Below are 15,086 nucleotides of genomic sequence, written 5' to 3' on the forward strand. Positions count from 1 at the left end.
TTTCTCTATATGGGAAAGCGTTTCCAGTCAACGAAGCAAAAAAGTTGGAAAGATTTGTAAGTCTGAACAAATTTAATAAAAATATTGAAAACCACGATATTGGTTGTTACGGATGAAATGAGCCAAAATTGTTAGTGGTGCAGCGCCTCAGTACCATTACACGAACCGCCACTGATAGAATGTGGTTGATTCCAAGAAAGAGCCAATGAAAGAAGCACAACTGTAACCCCACCGAGTGGCTGCAATGACTAAAACCTTATATTTTCATTAAGTTATGGCTTTTTGAAGTCTTTTTCCTTAACAGATTGTATTTGTTTAAACTTTACCAAATGAACGTGATATTGCAACTGCCCATCTTGCCAAGACAATATCGGCAACAAAGTATCATGATGTAAACACTACAAATATGCATACACAGTTACTTCTGCTACAGTTACATTGTTTATGCTTGGATAAAATGCAGATTTTTTTTTAATTACTTAAGTAACTTGTTTTTTTTTCGTACTTTTTACTAATCAAAATCCTTTATTTGAATCCAGCCATAATTCTAAACCAAATCTCGAAAAACATTTGTAGTTTATAGCTTAATCCGCAAGCTCATTTCCAACGGGTATGAAACATGAATAACTGAACCAACTCAGGAGCGACCCAACCGGAAATAGTTAATTTTAACCTCTTTGTCGCCATCTTGCGATAAAGACTCTTCATCAATTAATCGACCTCAATGTGTTTTCAAAGTTCCTGCGAGACAAATTGCCAGGATTAGTGCTAATTTTTTTATTATTATTTGTATTAGCAACTAATCAAACTTAAAATCTTCCATTATCTTGTTATTATGAAGTCACTATTGCATATATATATAAAAACTAAGGCAGCAAGGTTATTTTATAAAAGTACGTGGTCAAGTAAGACAATTTTCAGATTTAAATTTTTGCTTAATTTCCAAACAAGATGCAACCGACTAAAATCAGAAATTATTGATGGATGTTTCAAGAACAGAAAATATCGGGAAACCGGTCAATGGTAAAGTAAGAGTTTAGTTTTTGTGGACTTCAGTTTGTTTGTAAATTCACAATTTATTTGTAATTATTTCAGTTTAATTTTATAAATTAAGTGATGCATTTTGAATTGTTCTTTTATACTTTAACATTTTAAGTTTGATTTAACAAAATCACCAACCATTAGTTATTCGGCAAGGTTAAATAGTAGCTACTCAATTCATTTATAAAGCTTCTGTGAAAACACGTGTTTTAGATTTTCATATCGTCGGGGTTCAACCACATTCTTTTAACTTAGTGGTCAATTTTCATTCACAACGTTTTAAGCCACCAAGAAAATAACTTGGTAGCATTCACTGCTTAAAGATTCTTGTTGTTTCATAATGTTTTTATTTGTATCTTCAATCATTTTGTATGTAAGGTGCCGCTAGGTGATGTGCTGAGCAAATCGTACTGCAATAGCTTGCATGAGTATAACCGATGACTCTCCATTACTTTCGGTTGCTATTTTCCAGCTTTATTAAGATAGATTTGAAGTCATTCTTTTTCACTTTAATTTGATTTTTTCTTATCGATAGAATAAATTTAGACCAATGCTCAGGATTTAGGCTAAATTTTCTGTTTGTAATACACTTCAATGAACAACAATTTAACAGCCAAGATGTATTCTCTTCAGTAGTTTCACTTTCCAAAACAAGCTTTTAAAACGTGGAATCGCACCGAAGCAAAATTCTTTATTTACAAGTTGAATAAAAAATTTATTTCCTTTTAGAGTTAGACGAACAATTTCAGACGTGATCAAACAGAACACTGTTTAACTATAAAGTAACCCACTTGGAATTTTGCAACGCTGAAAGCCTTCTTTTCATAGACCAGGAAAAGGTTTTTTGAGACTTGTGAAACAATATTTTAATTGTGGCGCATTATGTAAGACCTAGATAGAGACTGAAAAGAAGATGGCGAGATGACATTGAAGAAAAGATTGGCATCATCTTGATGAGAACAACAAAAGGCAAAATGGTGTATAGACATATGTGGAGGCCATCTGCCAGCAGTGGCATGATTGGCTGATGATGATGATGTCAAAAAATAGATGGAATTACGTCAAAAGAACTAATATGTCTAGCGTATTACAGCGAATCATAGCTTGGCAACCCTGATGAGAATTTAGCTTACATTTTGTGGCATGTGAAAGAGAGCGTTAATGCTTCTAAATAAACAAGTTGCATTTATCAACAAATTACATAATTTAGTAGAGTTGCCTTGCTAATCGAAGGAATATTTGGTTGTTTGTATTATTTTTTCCGCTTTTAAAACTTCAAACCTTTTAAACCTATTCAAAACCACAAACAGGAAGATGTCATTTGTGATGTCCTTTGTCAACACTAAACTGATTGTAATGCAATGGTGCCTCATCAATAGTGTTTTATAATATGTACAATAATTTCGTAGACAGCAGACGTGCATAAAACTTGTCTGTGCTCTGCTCTCAGGAATTAACTTAACCGCTGCATCAGCCTCTTCACTATTCACATGCCATGATGTTAAATCATAACATCGTTCTGACCTGACCAATTAAAGATTATCGCCTGTTTAGCATATTTGGACCAATCTTAAATGGGAATGTATTTATTATACCTGTTTCCAATATGTCTGCTCATTTATATCCAATCCTCGACGATTATTTGCAGTGGGAGTGCGGTTGATCCTGTGTCCATTTTTTCTACGGCTGTACATGCAAAATTTGGAATTTGAGAAGTGTGGTCCTTCAGTATGACACTTCTTTCAACAGGTTGAATGGAAGGAATAGTGAATAGATGTGCTTGTGACGCAACAAAGAAATAATGGAAAAGTGTGACATTTGTGTATTGCGTAAGAATAGCCGCATTATCTTTGTTATGTATGACGTCATATGTTGCTGTTACATCACTTCAACATCTGATTACAACAAATCAACAACGTTGGATCGTTTGCTCCAACGCGGAAGCGGGAAATGTTGGCGCGAAATTATTTATCACGAGTTTTGTAAAGAAATAAAGTGACTTCTAAAATCGACTAATTTCATTTACTCCTCTGTTTTGGCTTCAGGGTGTCAGTGATAGCAGTTTTCTTCAAACACAGCGAAGTGGGACCAGCATAAAGTGGACCCTGTCCACAATTTTCAGGTTTGTACATCAGTAGAATGAGTTAACCATCATCTAGTTAACCCATTTTTGTTCTGTGTATACACTATCCGGTGCTATTGCAACACCATTCTAGTGACAAAGCGTTAACCTTTTTTTTTTCTACGAAAATGTTCACTGGTAGATTCAGCTTCTATTTCCGGCATAATTTGTTTCAAGCTATGCAGCAGTCAAACAGAAGCGCGTGCATGTGCAAAAACGAAATAGAGGATTCACTGTAGTCTTGTTGTACAAACATTTAACAATCTTCATAATACCTGCCCAGCCAGTGATGACCTCCAATGGTAGCATGTTTACTTGTGGCAGGCTAATATGATAAAGTTCACGGTGACATATCAAATTATGACGTTGGAGTTTAAATAACTAGAACAGATTAGGAGCAGTTGACAAATAGATTATTACTTTAGGAAAGAATGTTTGCAAAGTGCACCAGGGACAGAATTCGATCGAAATGTAACAATTTTAATGTTTATTTTTATTTGATATCTAAACAAAATCACTTTACTTCCTTCCGAAACTGACACAAGAAATAAAGCATCGAAATGAAGCGAAATATTTCAGGAATTTGAAGTGTGTTTGTTTTGATCAGCTTTGGTATTAAGATAAAACCATCTCCGATTTTCCAAGTCCATTTTATGATTTTTAAATCGTGCAGAATTTCAATATTCTTCTCGAATTTTCTTGTTTGTTAGAGTATTACGGGTTTTATGTTCCATGTGGTTGCACAGAGCCCATGATTGGCTTTATTCAAGTTTATTCTTCTAAGATTTTATTGCAAGCGTCCACGCAAAGCCACTGAACCACGAGTAATTCTTATTATAGTGACTCACAATCCCTCTATTTCTACATAAAGACTGTCAATCGCGGTCACACATGGCTTCTTTATAGTTCCCTTTCTTCAGAATTAAGTAGTTTCTTCTTCGATTGAGCTACTCAATGTGACATCACAATTATAAATTTGATTCTCTTGGTTACTTTTCGTTGTTTGAACTTTATAACCAGACCTGACAACACACAATCGCACAGCAGAGGTTTCAAACGCAAAACAGAAACGCGACTTCCGGGAACGGAAGCAGAGTTTTCATTTTGAGCTCATTCCACTGCGTATTGTTGCGTTGAATAAAGCTGCTTCATATGTAACACAAATAGAGACAGTTTTTGTATTATACAAACTTTAGTTGGACTTGAGAGAATGTACAGTGTACACCAAAATAATAGCCAACAAATGAAGAAAGTATTAGGCTAGGTAAAAGCAAGTTAAAGAAGGTAAAAGCTGGTAAAAGCAACGTACTAGTCAAATGTTCAGTAGATTTTCTTTTCAATCAAAATAATTACAAAACAATGCTACTTCAATATACTTGGTGCTGCTATTTTGCATTTATCAAATGCTGACAAATGCACAACAATGTAATCTCTTAGTGTAATTTATTAACAATCGATTTCGCGAAAGTATTTTGTTAATGAATAATTTTTGTTTTATTGAGAGAAGGACATGAATGAATATTGCAAGGCATTGTAGAAGACTTGGACAACTACAATTTTTTTTAACTTTTCGAAATTAAACAGCTTTGGTAGAGAGTTTGTCTTGTTGAACCATAGGCAAATTCTTTTCGAAATTAGATTAGAGTTATAATTAGAGCTATTTAACTTTTCACAAACTAGACTAGAATTAGAGCTACGTGAAAAATTGACTGGTCATACAAAACTTGAAAACTGCGAGTAGAATGTTCCTCATGGTAGCTTGAAGCTGCAGGTTTTCGTCTCACTCTTCAGAAACGAAATTTATTCTGACGATATAATTCCTGAAGAGAGTCAGAAGAAAACTGCAACTTCTAGCTACTATGAGCATTGAGCAACATTCTACCCGCAATTTTCAAAATGCGAAATATTTTGGTTTTGGGCTGATGTGGCAATTACAGTAGAGCTGCCCAAGTTTTTAAAAATTAGATTACATTTTAAACTAGATTAGAATTAGTTTGACGCAGTGTCACATATCTTTTTCTAGTTGGATAAAAACGTCCATAGAAAACCCTCTAGATCAAAGTGTCATTTCACTATCATAGCACTGAAACCACTTACGTCATAATAGATACGGTGACGTAATGAAATTGGTTAATTAATAGATTTTTTCATGACCACTACTTAAGCGCGATAGAATGACACTTTAAACTTGATCGTTTTATTGCACTTTTCTTGTATGAGGTTGATAAGCAAGCAAGTTCCATTCATTTGCCGAAAAATATGTTGGACAAACTAGAATGTTTAGTAAAACCGAAGATTAGATTAGAACTGCAATTAGAGTAAACAACTTTTTACCAAATTAGATTAGAAATACCGACATTTCGCTCTAACTTATCGAATTAGACAACTAGATTTTAACTAGTTGTCCAAGTCTACATTTTAGAATGTTATGTAATAATAGGCGTTGTTATGCCACAGCACACGTTCTTTGATTTGTTTTAACTCTATTTGGATGCACACATCAGTGGTAGGCCTACTTCACCGGGTAATCCATAGCTTGCTTACAAGAACCGGGTATTCTATACCCATACCCATGTGTGTACCACTTTAGTATTAATTAGACATACTACTGATAAATTGTATACAAAGGCTTTTCAGTCTACTTATGAGCATTTAATACTATTTTGTTGTATTTATGAAAACTTTTCTAAAGTGGCCTGCGGTGTTAAATGACATTAGAAACCATCTCAAAACGTGATTTTTAAATGATCAAAATATGTAAACATGACGTTTAGAATACATTAGATTTCGTTGTTTCTTTTATCCAACAACAAAGTTTCGTCGAGATCAGCAAACACATTCAATGACCTTTGTGCCGGTTAGACTCCACAGAAGTGTGACGTCATTTTTACTTCAGCATCAATCTGCTGTCAAGCGTATTCGAAACAGCGCATGCAACCAACTGGATTTTAAGTTTTGTTCTGGTTGTTTGGCCTACTTATTTGTATTTTATTAAAGAAATTGAATAGTCTGTGTGAGTCTGAATGAGAATATAGTTTTCTATAGAAAATAACCTGTCCGACTTCATGGTTAGTCACTTGAATGTCCTTGGCGTATATTTGGGTGCAAACTTTCCTGCAGGTAACAGCAAACATATGCAAGCAAACTTGTGAATTATGCGGCAACAAGTGCAGTAAGAAGATGACGAGCCAACAGAGAAATAAGGTTATTGGGACTCCAAGCAGATTTAACTCATAAACTTTCACCAAGAGAAAATGGTTTAAAAGAGCTTTGTTGAACTAATATCTTACTAATGCCTTCAACTTATCTGTGCAAAGAATGAAGTTATTCTTCTTTGACGTGAGAAGGAGCCAAGGAGGTCAAACCTCACAATAAGCCAATCATTTATTGTTTTGTGGTGTAGTTCTCACTCTACATTATTAGAATTAACAATCGTTCACATTGTTATTGCTATGGTTTGCATGGATAAGTTTACGCATGCAAAGTACTAACGTATTATCCACGTTTAATATAATGGATATTTTGAAACAACCATCCTAAGCGGCCACTTGATTCTTTTGGGCTTTGAAAAACTTCCGTAGTTCCAGTGAAGGAAGATCACAGTCAAAAAAGAGCAACACCAAATTTGATCCAATTGTCCTCTGGTACTAAAAGAATGCGCCTTTAGCCTCATAAGCTCAACCATAGACGATGCTATTAAAACAACAAACATTTTACAACTACTTTATCACCAGCATACCATTCATATGTTTACACTGTTGCCTGGTTTCTTGAATAATATGCTGCAAATTCAAAAATTAATTAGAAATTATTCAATCATCAAATCGTAGTTTTTAGTTTATTGTTACAATGCAAAAATATTGTTGATATTACTACAGTAATTGTAAGATATACAAAGTTTTTAAAAAATCATGAACTGTGTACTTAAGAAAAAGTTGATAAACGCTTTTGAAGAGAGGAAAATTGAAATTGATCCATGTAATGCCAATTACGCTATCTTGTGTTAATTAGTAGGAAAGTTAACATGACGTAATAATTGATATCATTGAAAGGGTACTCCACGATCCGGAAGTAAGTAATGTCTACAGGACAGCATGTCATTATGATGTCACAGCGATCAGCATTGTTGTGTGACAGTTAGTGATAAGAAATCTTAATAGAATATAAATCATTTGCTAAGGAATTATAAGTTGTACACTGTAGCTTTGACACAAGGTAGTGTTACACTATTGCGTAAGGTGTTGCTTAAACGTTCTGAAATACCAGTGCGGTGGATCTTGTTGATAGAAGTGTAAATGTGGCTTGATATTTTATACATTCTTATAGCTGCAAGCTATTTTAACAGCAGATAATTGATTAGTGTTATTTGAAAACCAAAGTTGTTTTTGTTTGTCTCATTCAGGCTTACACCCGGTGGTTGAAGATTTAGATTAGTGGTTCTTAAACTGGGGGGCACGCCCCCCTTGGGGAGCGTGTGAGGCTCACAAGGGGGCGCAAGAAATTGAAAAACTTTGCATGAATTATGAGTAAACATGTCTTCACAACTACGCTGGACAATCGATTGTTGAAGATGAAACTTTGTGTTACAGTGGCACAGTATGTTTGTAGAGCGTGTTGTTGTCACATCTCGCATTTTTTGTGATGTTTTAGACGTTGCTAAATGTTTCTGCGACCCCTTAACTCTCGTAACACAACGGTTTTCTGGCACAACAGCCTCAAGCTCTAATTGTAATAACAATGGCAACGACTGACTGACAAGTGACAGCGGCTGGAAGTGCAGCAGTATCCCGAACTCTACAACAGTACCATGCGTAAACTTTTTTTTAACATTGATTTAATTAGGTTTATGTTTAATTAATCAATTCTATTGACATAAAATGAGTGGAAAAAAGATAAAGTATGACGAAGATTATCTGACTTTTGACTTTATAGATGCCATAGTTAATAAGTAAATGACCAAGTTGTACCACATTGCGTCATATGTTTTCAAAATCTGAGCAACGACGGTTTGAAACCAACTCGTTCGCAGCATCATCTTGAAAAAAAAACACCTTGACCATCAAAATAAACTTTTAGCTTTTATCCAATGCAAGAAAGACTCTTAAAAAAGTGAAGATCGCAAGTAGCCAGTGCTTTCGCCAATCGTCGTCGGAGGAAGTTGTAGAAGCGTCTTTCGTAATTGCTCACATGATAGCTCTGGAGAAGAAATCCCACAGACAATTTACAAGAGGAATTTTTGGAGCTAACTTGAAATTCTACTAAAAGGGACGACTTTGAAGCAATACCACTAACTGAGTTGTGAGTGAAACATGTACAGACATTTACAACAGTGTGGGTGCTGTGGCTATACGCACACTTCTTCCATGTTCATCCACTTACTTGCGCGAAATGTGTTTTTACTCTCATGAACATGAAGACAAAATCTATAGACACAAACTTGACTGTGAAGCCGATCTGAGATGTGCATTTTCTGCTACTAATCTTCGAATTAAACATTTAGTATCCAAAAAACAGTTACATCCTTCGCATTAATGCAACTTACCTGTAAACAAATTGCTGTTCTGCTAAATGTTTTTTGATTTTGAAACTAGGTGGGGCGCGAATTTTTTTAGAATTGTAAAAGGGAGGCGTGTCTCAAAAAGTTTAAGAACCACTGATTTAAATTAAGTGAACGGAAAAAAACAATGTAATTTACGAGATGTGACCTTCTTAGTTTATTTACTATTTTGTTAACTGAAGCGTGTTTACGGTAATTGGTAAATTATAAAATGAAAGATTAAGATAAGCATGAACTTATTTCTATTTCTAAAATAAAATTTTCCTTGTTTAACCTAGCAATGTACCGCATGTTGATATAGCAAAGTAGCGTTGAAATGAGACAGACACCGGGCATGCATTTGTATAAAAATTTACATTAAATAATATCGGTGGCCGTTAGTTTCATAATAGACAATTAGTCGTGAAATAAAGTTTATGTTTCATGTCATATCAACCGACATTCAATCATCTAATTGACTATTGCATGTAATTGATGATAGTGATTTATAAAAACTATTTTTTTTACTTTTTATATTTTGTCATGTCACACTTATTGTCAAAACTATAATTATGTCCATCAATATTGACCAAACCACTTATTGATGGCATTTGGGCTGTGATTGTGATGCAACACATGGGTCGCGTTAATTGCCACACAACTATGGCGTTACTTCGAACAACATAATTGTAGAAGCGTTTTGTTTACAATGAGATATTGGTTCGATTATAATCAAAACAAAGCTTTGGTTAAATTGAACAGGTATGCCGGCAGCCTTTGTTGTGGTTTAGGCTTTGTGTTTTACTGAAGATGACTGAGGAAACCGAACTAAAGGGCGTCTTCGAGAACGTGAACGCGACACAGAACAATTACAACACAATGGATGTTGAACAACAATCGAATCATCAAGTGTTCAATGTTGACTTGGAAGTGACAAAAGAAATTAATCGGGTATGATGGTTGGTTTCGGGATTTGGTTATAAAGCTTGCATTCGTTGTTCTTTCTGCTTGGTAACCTTATGAAAGAAACTGTTTGATGGCAAGAATAACAAAACTGGCACTTCCACCAATAGTGTGGCTAACACATTTTACTGACAATCTTCAAATTTCAGCCTGCGACTCTTTGTTGTTATTTTTTTCTTTAAATTAACATAAAAGCCCAAAATTAACTCTAATGAAGTTATTGCCAAAGTGGTTACGGTACAAAGCAACCTGATTATGTTTGTTTTGTTTAAAACCCAGCGATGAAACATTGTAGCCTATGAGTGAGATGAAAACACAATATGTTCACAAATTGTACTGAAATGCTCAATTGCTCAGGTTAGTATTGTTTTATTTGTTTTCAAGGATCCGAGACACAAACTTTGGCAGCTCATCACATTCTTTCGACGCGTCTTCATTTATTTCATCATAGTCATTTTTGTCGACCAAGGCCATCTGTTCCTTCCTTCATGGGGAAGAGTTATATTCAAGGTGAGGAAATCCTTGAAAATCAAGTAGCATTGTTTTGCTAGGAAACAAGATTTAATAAAATAAAAAATATAAAACAGCATACCACTTAATACCCAACAAACCTTTGAAAGATAGCAGTCGACTTGTTTACCAATGTCATCGTGTGTTAAACAAAGGATTTCACATGTTTTTGGAAAAGTCTTGATGGCTAGTGTGGAGGCTGCACCGGTATGGTTAGCGAAACACAATGCTCGCTGTTCTATACTGAGTAGTCAGGTATAATGCTGACGCCAGGAATATGGCTCCTTCTCAACAAAGGGTTTATTAGATACAGTTGAACTCTCTTATAGTGATACCTGAAGAGACTTTCGGAAAAGTGTCACCGTAGCGAAATGTCAATGTAGCCGAGTTCTATTTTGTTTCGGTGTCGATTGAATCATTATATTTTTAATTGGCATTGCTTGTTTCTTTGTCTGTATTGTCCTAAAGTTATTAACAATGGCTTGATCAATTTATCATGATTATTTTAGGTTGATTTTTCGTTTTTTAATATGTCTGTGTCATTGACAGTGTCTTCCTGTAATCACACTGTGCGTTTTCATATATCGCCAATTTGATTCATTTCGGAGCTTATGGAAAAACAAGTACGCCTTCTTTATTTTTCTCGGGATGAACTTTTCCTATGTTGGAGACGCCTTGTTGGTTTTCCAAGATAATCATTTTGGCTACTTTTTAGCAGGTAAGTTGCTTGCTGGTAAAGTATGTTGCTTAACATTTCAGGCAAGCAGCCACCAGAGCGGCGTATAGTTTAGGCAAGTCGGCTTATTTATGTTTATGTTAAAAAACATAAACATAAACTTCTAAGTATTTTTCAAGATAGCAGAAATAATTGCTCAATGAAATATTCAATCTCATAGTTTACGTTGCAGAAATTAAAATAAATGCTTTGTTGCAATACAAACAAATGTATTTCAACCGAGTTTATCCATACAAGCATTGTTGTGGGTTTGACACCTCTCAGAAGATGTTTCATTTCTTTGATTATTCGTCACAATAATAATTCTTCTACAATTCATTCAGGTTTAATCGCATTCGCTGTTGCGCATGTTTTATACACGGTCGCATTTGGTTGGAAGCCTTTCAAGTCCAGAATGTTGGTCAGGAGCATTATAGCCGGATCTTTAGTCTATTAGTGAGTGATTATAATTGATGAAATGAGTTGTGTTGCGATGCCAAGAAATTTATTGTGATCATGTTCCAATTGAAATATAAAACGTTTTTGCCACTGTTGTGTTTTCTTAAAGTCTAATCAAGGCTTTCATCAAGATGTCTTCTTGACTACTTTAGTACATTTCAGAGGGGATAACAATACAACAAAATATGTACGTAATTTGCGTCCCTTCTGCAAGTGCAACCACTGTGAGAGGCGTACATTATTATCTATGGTTTCGCATAGTCACGTGTGTTGTTGAAGCCGTAACTGAGTTTGAAGCTTCAAGGTGAAGTGAATTGTAAAGTTATATTTTAGTGAAGTTAATTTATCAGCAGAATTACAATCCTACTTCTATAGCAACACCAATCATCCGCAACCAACCATTGCATTGTTAAGTCATTTGTATTAGTTTCAGCTGAGATCCAATCTCTATTTTAAGTCTCACTCGCGTTGGCTGTTGAACACATTGTTATTCACTGAACTAGTATTGTTGTCGTCACAGAAGGTTGTGTTTGAAGTGTTGTCATTTTTTCAGCTACTTTTATTCTTCGAAGTTGCCTGAGAATGGAGTAGGTCTAGTCATCGGCGTCGCCTTCTACGTCGCCATCATATTTGTCATGCAGTGGAGAGCCTGGGCACGAGTGTCTTATTATGACATCACTGGCGGTGAGTAGTGGCTTATATAACTTAAAATTGTGCTTGTCAAGTCTCCATAATGGCATAGGCACAGAAAACAATAATTTCTGTTTCATTATCCTATCACAGAAACATCTTAGCAAGTGTTCAAATTACAGTGTGTTGAGATTGTGCGTTTCCTTTGCATGCTTTCCATCTGCTTATGTTTCAGGTCGATGGTACGAGCTCATCGGAGCACTTGGAGCCTCTTTCTTCGGCATTTCTGACGCCATAATCGGAATAAACAAATTTGCATTTCCTATTCCGGGCGCTGACTATTCTATCATAGCAACATATTATCTCGGACAAGTCATGATAGCGCTTTCTGTGGTGGATGGACCTAATATTGACTGGCCAGAAGAGGTCGCTGAAAGACAAGAAGAGTAAGTTTGTTTTTGCATGATACACAACCATGATACTCTATATGAAAGTATCACTTGTTCAGATAACCGCAATTTTGTTAAATGATATCACATCTAGCGCCTATTGTTGATTACAAAACCTCACAATGATTTTCATGTGTTCATAGAATCGATGGAATCAGAGAAAGCATCAAGAAACCAGCATCTTGTTTCAAAGAATCGTTTCGAAGATTTGTGGATTGGCTGTTCACCTGAATCTTCGTGATCCTTGTTCTTCGTCTTCTTGCACATCGCCCTCTTGCCGGTTGCCTCCAATTTAATGCAACATTGTACGACTTCATTATGACTGTGTTACTGGGTGTGGCCTTATGGCTGTGTTACTGGGTGTAATTTTGTAGCTGTGTTACTGGGTGTTATTTTGTAGCTGTGTTACTGGGTGTAACTTTGTAGCTGTGTTACTGGGTGTGGCCTTAAGGCTGTGTTAGTGGGTGTAACTTTGTGGCTGTATTACTGGGTGTAACTTTGTAGCTGTGTGACTGGGTGTCACTTTGTGGCTGTGTTATTGGGTGTAACTTTGTGGCTGTGTTACTGGGTGTAACTTTGGAGCTGTGTGACTGGGTGTCACTTTGTGGGTGTGTTAGTGGGTGTAACTTTGTGGCTGTATTACTGGGTGTAACTTTGTAGCTGTGTGACTGGGTGTCACTTTGTGGCTGTGTTATTGGGTGTAACTTTGTGGCTGTGTTACTGGGTGTAACTTTGGAGCTGTGTGACTGGGTGTCACTTTGTGGGTGTATTATTGGGTGTAACTTTGTGGCTGTATTACTGGGTGTAACTTTGTAGCTGTGTGACTGGGTGTCACTTTGTGGCTGTGTTATTGGGTGTAACTTTGTGGCTGTGTTACTTGGTGTAACTTTGTAGCTGTGTGACTGGGTGTCACTTTGTGGCTGTGTTAGTGGGTGTAACTTTGTGGCTGTATTACTGGGTGTAACTTTGTAGCTGTGTGACTGGGTGTCACTTGGTGGCTGTGTTATTGGGTGTAACTTTGTGGCTGTATTACTGGGTGTAACTTTGTAGCTGTGTGACTGGGTGTCACTTTGTGGCTGTGTTATTGGGTGTAACTTTATGGCTGTGTTATTGGGTGTAACTTTGTAGCTGTGTGACTGGGTGTCACTTTGTGGCTGTGTTATTGGGTGTAACTTTATGGCTGTGTTATTGGGTGTAACTTTGTAGCTGTGTGACTGGGTGTCACTTTGTGGCTGTGTTATTGGGTGTAACTTTATGGCTGTGTTACTGGGTGTAACTTTGTGGCTACATTGCTGGTTGTAACTTTGTGGCTGGGTTACTGGGTGTCACTTTGTGGCTGGGTTACTGGAGGTAACTTTGTGGCTGGGTTACTGGGTGAAACTTTGTGGCTGGGTTACTGGAGGTAACTTTGTGGCTGGGTTACTGGGTGCAGCTTAAATATTTTTCGCTCTACTGCCTTATTGCTGTTTGATATTTTTGCATTTATGCTTATGAATATTTTTCTAAACAATTTGTGCTCGAACTGTAAATTTTAGGTCAGAAAACTCAGCTTATGCAGCGTGATCCTGACAGGTTTGTCAACTTGCAGAGAAACTTCTTATGGAATAAGTTTAAATACTGCAGATAGGGTAGGGATGCACAATACAGAATACCTGGCTATTCTAGAATACTTAATTTCGAATCCAGATTTTCGAATCTATTCTGAAATTATGCGGCAATTTTTTCCAAATAATATCGAACAAAAAGCAAAAAAAGCTTTTTTTTAGCTAGTCAAGCTAAAGACTACTAGTACAACTATTAAGAAATTCGATTCATCATTATTAAATCCTGGAATAAATTCCCAATAATTGATGCTTGTGTTACTGTTAATATGTGATTTTTATCAAACAACTCACTTGTTTAAGTTTGTTGCAACATACAAAAACTGCTCATAGTTAAGACACATGGATATTGGATATGTGTCATTGATTCAAGGTCATCAGCTGTTAAATTAACAGAAAAATGGAGGCGGGTACGGGTACGTTGTCTGTCACTTTCAGGAACCAAATTTTATAAAAGCAATTAGGCCTACTGGTAATCCCTTACACCTAGGCCCTATGGACGCATAAAGAGTGAATGTTGTAGCAACAACAACGGGAACGCACTGCGTGTCTGCAGTTCTGATAACTGCATGAACCCTATGAAGGAAGAAAAAGGCGTTTGGAACAAACAGTCCATGAAGAAAAAAGTCGGCGCGCAAGACGGAAAATATCAACTTCACATTTGTTTAACGTCGCACACTGTTCATTTTACAGATTTATTTTCGAATCCTGATATCCGAAAAGAAACTGCAAATGCAATTCGAATACATTGAAATTCGAATCTCTAAGATTCGATGTTCTGTATTGTGCATCCCTAAGATAGAGAAGTCATTTTAAGCGTTTATAAAGTTAATTCGGTAAAGTAAAGTTTATTACTATTTTATTGATAGCATTATTTTATTAAGAAAAATAAAATCAGAAACGGCCTATAATTAGGTTTGTTCAGAACCACAGTTCCTCTAACGTCATCTTCTTAGGTTTATTGGGAAAGCCATATACTGTACTTCCCTACGTAATATAATTGTAACAATATACAGATTTCAAAACTGGTTGCTATGAAAATCAGCTAATTAAAATTTAT

The 15,086-nt window shown here is 35.9% G+C and overlaps 1 protein-coding gene across 1 annotated transcript; it reads left to right on the forward strand.

Annotated features, from left to right (window-relative positions):
* The first annotated feature begins 905 nt into the window (after positions 1 to 905).
* LOC145770156 (lysoplasmalogenase TMEM86A-like) lies at positions 906 to 14,202 on the forward strand. Its single transcript, XM_082581744.1, has 9 exons — positions 906 to 1,028; positions 3,087 to 3,163; positions 9,491 to 9,650; positions 10,047 to 10,172; positions 10,722 to 10,890; positions 11,232 to 11,343; positions 11,900 to 12,030; positions 12,212 to 12,422; positions 12,569 to 14,202. The coding sequence occupies exons 1-9, from the start codon at positions 981 to 983 to the stop codon at positions 12,654 to 12,656; spliced, it is 1,122 nt and encodes a 373-aa protein (XP_082437870.1). The 5' UTR covers positions 906 to 980; the 3' UTR covers positions 12,657 to 14,202.
* The last annotated feature ends 884 nt before the right edge of the window (positions 14,203 to 15,086 follow it).

Source organism: Aplidium turbinatum, chromosome 5 (assembly GCF_918807975.1).
Source record: "Aplidium turbinatum chromosome 5, kaAplTurb1.1, whole genome shotgun sequence".
NCBI lineage: Eukaryota > Metazoa > Chordata > Ascidiacea > Aplousobranchia > Polyclinidae > Aplidium > Aplidium turbinatum.

What these genes read in the sequence shown, in the direction of transcription:
- LOC145770156 (XM_082581744.1), top strand. Translation starts at nt 981, where the DNA reads ATGGATGTTTCAAGAACAGAAAATATCGGGAAACCGGTCAATGGTAAA. An exon ending in ACCCTGTCCACAATTTTCAG is followed by an intron (nt 3,164 to 9,490) that starts GTTTGTACATCA and finishes GTTGTGGTTTAG; the next exon opens with GCTTTGTGTTTTACTGAAGA. An exon ending in TTTTGGCTACTTTTTAGCAG is followed by an intron (nt 10,891 to 11,231) that starts GTAAGTTGCTTG and finishes CAATTCATTCAG; the next exon opens with GTTTAATCGCATTCGCTGTT.